Source organism: Peromyscus eremicus, chromosome 1 (assembly GCF_949786415.1).
Source record: "Peromyscus eremicus chromosome 1, PerEre_H2_v1, whole genome shotgun sequence".
Classification (NCBI taxonomy): Eukaryota; Metazoa; Chordata; class Mammalia; order Rodentia; family Cricetidae; genus Peromyscus; species Peromyscus eremicus.
Window position 1 is genome coordinate 196,949,389 of NC_081416.1, and position 3,549 is coordinate 196,952,937.

Consider the following 3,549-nt stretch of genomic DNA (forward strand, 5'->3'; position numbering starts at 1 on the left):
TGGGAACTGTTGCTTCTGAGCACTTCCCTCTGTATGTGAATCCACTACAAATTCAGACACAGCTTCTCCAGTTCCCTTGATGCCCAGCCTGAAAGACACTTTTCTAGTTTTTCAAAATGAATTTATGGAAAATTCTCCTTTGAAGTGCATCAGAGAGATGACTAGCATTCATTTTCTGGTTTAGACCTTTTATCACTTTTCCTCCATGTTGTTGAAGAAATTTCATATTGAGCTATCTGTGTACTGACAAAGTCGTTCCTTTCTAGATGTTCTATTATCTCTTTACATCTTCCACTTCCCATTATTTTGGAAGAACTGCTTATTATTCATTATAGACTGATGAAATGACTGAACCCAAATACGGCATCTATCACAAAATCTGACTCATTGGAGCTGTCTTGTTTGAACACAGTATCTCCTACATTGCCTGATTTTCCACATTGTTTAATAGCCTGACACTTTTCACCCTGTGAACCAATGTATTTTGTCTTATCCCCTTCTTCCCGTCTAATTTCAGGCTAGTGTGCTGTTAAGTCTCTTGTTCTACGCAATGTATTTGTTGCTCTCTTCCTACCTCACTACAACACTTAACCACAGAAGCTTTATTAAGCAAGTATGTGACTTAGTATAAACTTCTATGAGTAGAAGTTTTCTATTCACTTTACATGCCAACCACAAATCTCCCTCTCTTCCCTCTTCCCACCACCAGACTTCCACCCAACCCACCCCCTCATCCCCACATTTTCCAAATTGAGGTTTCCCATGGGGAGTCAGCAGAGCCTGGCACGCTCAGCTGAGGCAGGTCCAAGCCCCTCCCCCCTGCACCAAGGCTGTGCAAGGTGTCACACCCTAGGCACTGGTCCCCAAAAAGCCGCCCATGCACCAGGGACAGATCCTGATCCTCCTACCTGCCGCCCACCCCCAAACAGTTCAAGCTAAACAACTGTCTCCCATATTCAGAGGAACTAGTCTAGTCCTACTGGGGCTCTACAGCTATTAGTCCACAGTTCATGGGCTTTACTGGCATGGCTGGCCATCTCTGTATGTTTTCTCATCATGATCTCCACTTCCCCTGCCCACAGAATCCCTCCTTTCTCTCATCAATTAGATTCCCGAAGCTCAGCCTGGTGCTCAGCTGTGGATCTCTGCATCTGCTTCCATAAGTCACTAGATAAAAGCTCTATGATGACAGTTAAGGTATTCACTAGTCTGTTCACCAGAGTACATCAGTCCAGGCATCCTTTCGACCATTGCCAGAGTCCAAGGTGGGGTAATCCAGTGGATTCCTGAGAACTTCCCCAGCACCCTGCCTCTTCCTATTCCCATGATGTCTTCATTTTTATGGTATCTCTTTCCTTACTCTCCCACCCTGTCCCTGTTCCAGCTTGACCCTCCCATTTCCTTATGTTCTCATCCCCATTCTTTGCCTTCCATCACCCCCCCTACACACACACACTCCCAGTTTGATAATGTAGACCTCATCTCTTTCTCCTTCACTCGGCTATCTATGTGTCCTTCTTAGGGTCCTTGTTAGCTAGCTTCTCTGGAGCTGTGGGTTGTAGTCTGGTTGTCCTTTGCCTTATATCTAGTATCCACTTATGAGTGAGTACATACCATGTTTGTCTTTCTGAGTCAGGGTTAGCTCACTCAAGATGATATTTTCTAGTTCTATCCATTTGCCTGCAAATTTCATGATATCGATAATGATGTTATTTGAGCTACAAATAATTAATACACATTTACATGTCTTCTTCCTGGTTGTATTGATGCTGTTAAATTTGTTTATCTCAGGTGAAAAGAACATGGTTCCTGAGAACTTGCCAATGGGGATTCTTTTTTTTTCTCTAACAGCTGTTGGGATTCTTGGCAACTGGTCAGTTCTTCTTCCATATATCATGTCTGTATTCACTGGAAAAAGTCTGATGCCCAAAGACCAGATTTTAAGGCATTTGATTCTAGCCAATTCCTTGGTCATTATCTCAAGAGTAATTCCTCACATAATGGTACAGCTGGGCTTGCAATATCTCCTGGGTGACCTTTTATGTAAACTCACTCTCTACAGTAATCGAGTGGCCCGGGCCATTTCCCTGCACTGCACCTGCCTCTTGAGTTGCTTCCAAGCAATCACAATCAGCCCCAGCAACTCCAGGTGGATGAAGCTTAAACACAGAGTCTCCAAGTACATGGCTCGTTCCTGCTCACTCAGCTGGCTTGTGCATCTGCTCCTAAACAGCAAAACAGCTATAGATGTGATTGGACCTGATACTAACAAAAACTTCACCAAGAAAATCAAGTTGGGGTACTGCTCGGCATTTGTTGCTAGCAATCTTGTAACTGTACTACGTCTTTTATTGCATTGTTTCATTGATGGTCTGTATTTGGGTCTCATGGTTTGGACCAGTGACTTCATGATGCGCATCCTCTACAGGCACAAGATTCAGCTACAACATATTCACAGTGCCCAGCATTCTCTCAGAGTCTCCCCTGAAGACAGAGCCACAAAAACCATCTTGACCCTTGTCTGTACCTTTGTCCTCTCCTATTCAATGTCCTTCATATTAGTTATCTATAATGTGGCATTTGACAATCCAAGTCTGTGGATAATCAACATATTTACATTCCTAGACACATTTTTTCCCACATTTTGCCCCTTCATCTTCATCTGTAATAACAAATCTGGTACAAAGAATCATTTTCCCTGCTGTAGGAGAAGGTAATTTAACATGATGATGTGTGTGTTATGATAAATTTAAACATTCTTTCATCTATTACTGATCATTAGACTCACACATGACCAGGTGTTGTTTAGCAAGTTAATGGCTCTCTAAATTAAGCATTGCCAGTTGTTACTGCAGTCATAATGCTGCCTAAGCAGTTCCATGACATGAAGATATCCCTTTATTTTTATTCTAAAAGCTAAGAGATTGGGGATCATCATGTACTAGGTGGAGCTCCAGGAGTCCAATCGATGAGAGAGAGGAAGTGTGATATGAGCAAGAGATATTGACACCATGATTGGAAAAAGCACAGGAACATATAGCCAAACTCCCGGAAACAAATGAAGTGAGGAGCCCCCATGGAACTGGTCTAGGCCCTCTGGATAAGTGAGACAATTAATTAGCTTGAACTGTTTAGGAGGTCCCCCAGGTGGTGGGACTGGGACCTGTCCTTGGTGCATGAGCCAGCTTTTTGGAACCCAGAGCCTATGCTGAGACATTTTGCTCAGCCTTGGTGCAGGGAGGAGGGGATTGGACCTGCCTCAACTGAATGTACCAGGCTGGGCTGACTCCCCAGGGGAGACCTTGCCTTGGAGGAGGTGGGAATCGGGGGTAGATTGCAGGAGAAGGCTGGAGGGTGGAAGAAGGGAGGACAGGGGGATCTGTGGCTGATATGTAAAATGACTAGAAAATTGCTCATAGAAAATTAAAAAAAATATGATACGCTTAAAGATATCTAATTAGCTGTTGAGGTATGTGTTTCTCTTTAAGCACAGCCTGGACTCTGATCCCACTGCTGCAACTGAATTACAGAAAAGAAGAGCAAAGAGAA

At 43.6% G+C, this 3,549-nt stretch overlaps 1 protein-coding gene across 1 annotated transcript; it reads left to right on the forward strand.

Moving 5' to 3' along the window:
- The first annotated feature begins 1,766 nt into the window (after positions 1-1,766).
- On the forward strand, positions 1,767-2,717 carry LOC131902761 (vomeronasal type-1 receptor 2-like). Its single transcript, XM_059253738.1, has one exon. It carries the CDS (start codon positions 1,767-1,769, stop codon positions 2,715-2,717), a length of 951 nt encoding a protein of 316 aa, XP_059109721.1.
- Positions 2,718-3,549: the final 832 nt, after the last annotated feature.

Excerpts from the sequence above, each read along its gene's own strand:
- LOC131902761 (XM_059253738.1), top strand. The coding sequence starts at position 1,767 with ATGCTGTTAAATTTGTTTATCTCAGGTGAAAAGAACATGGTTCCTGAG.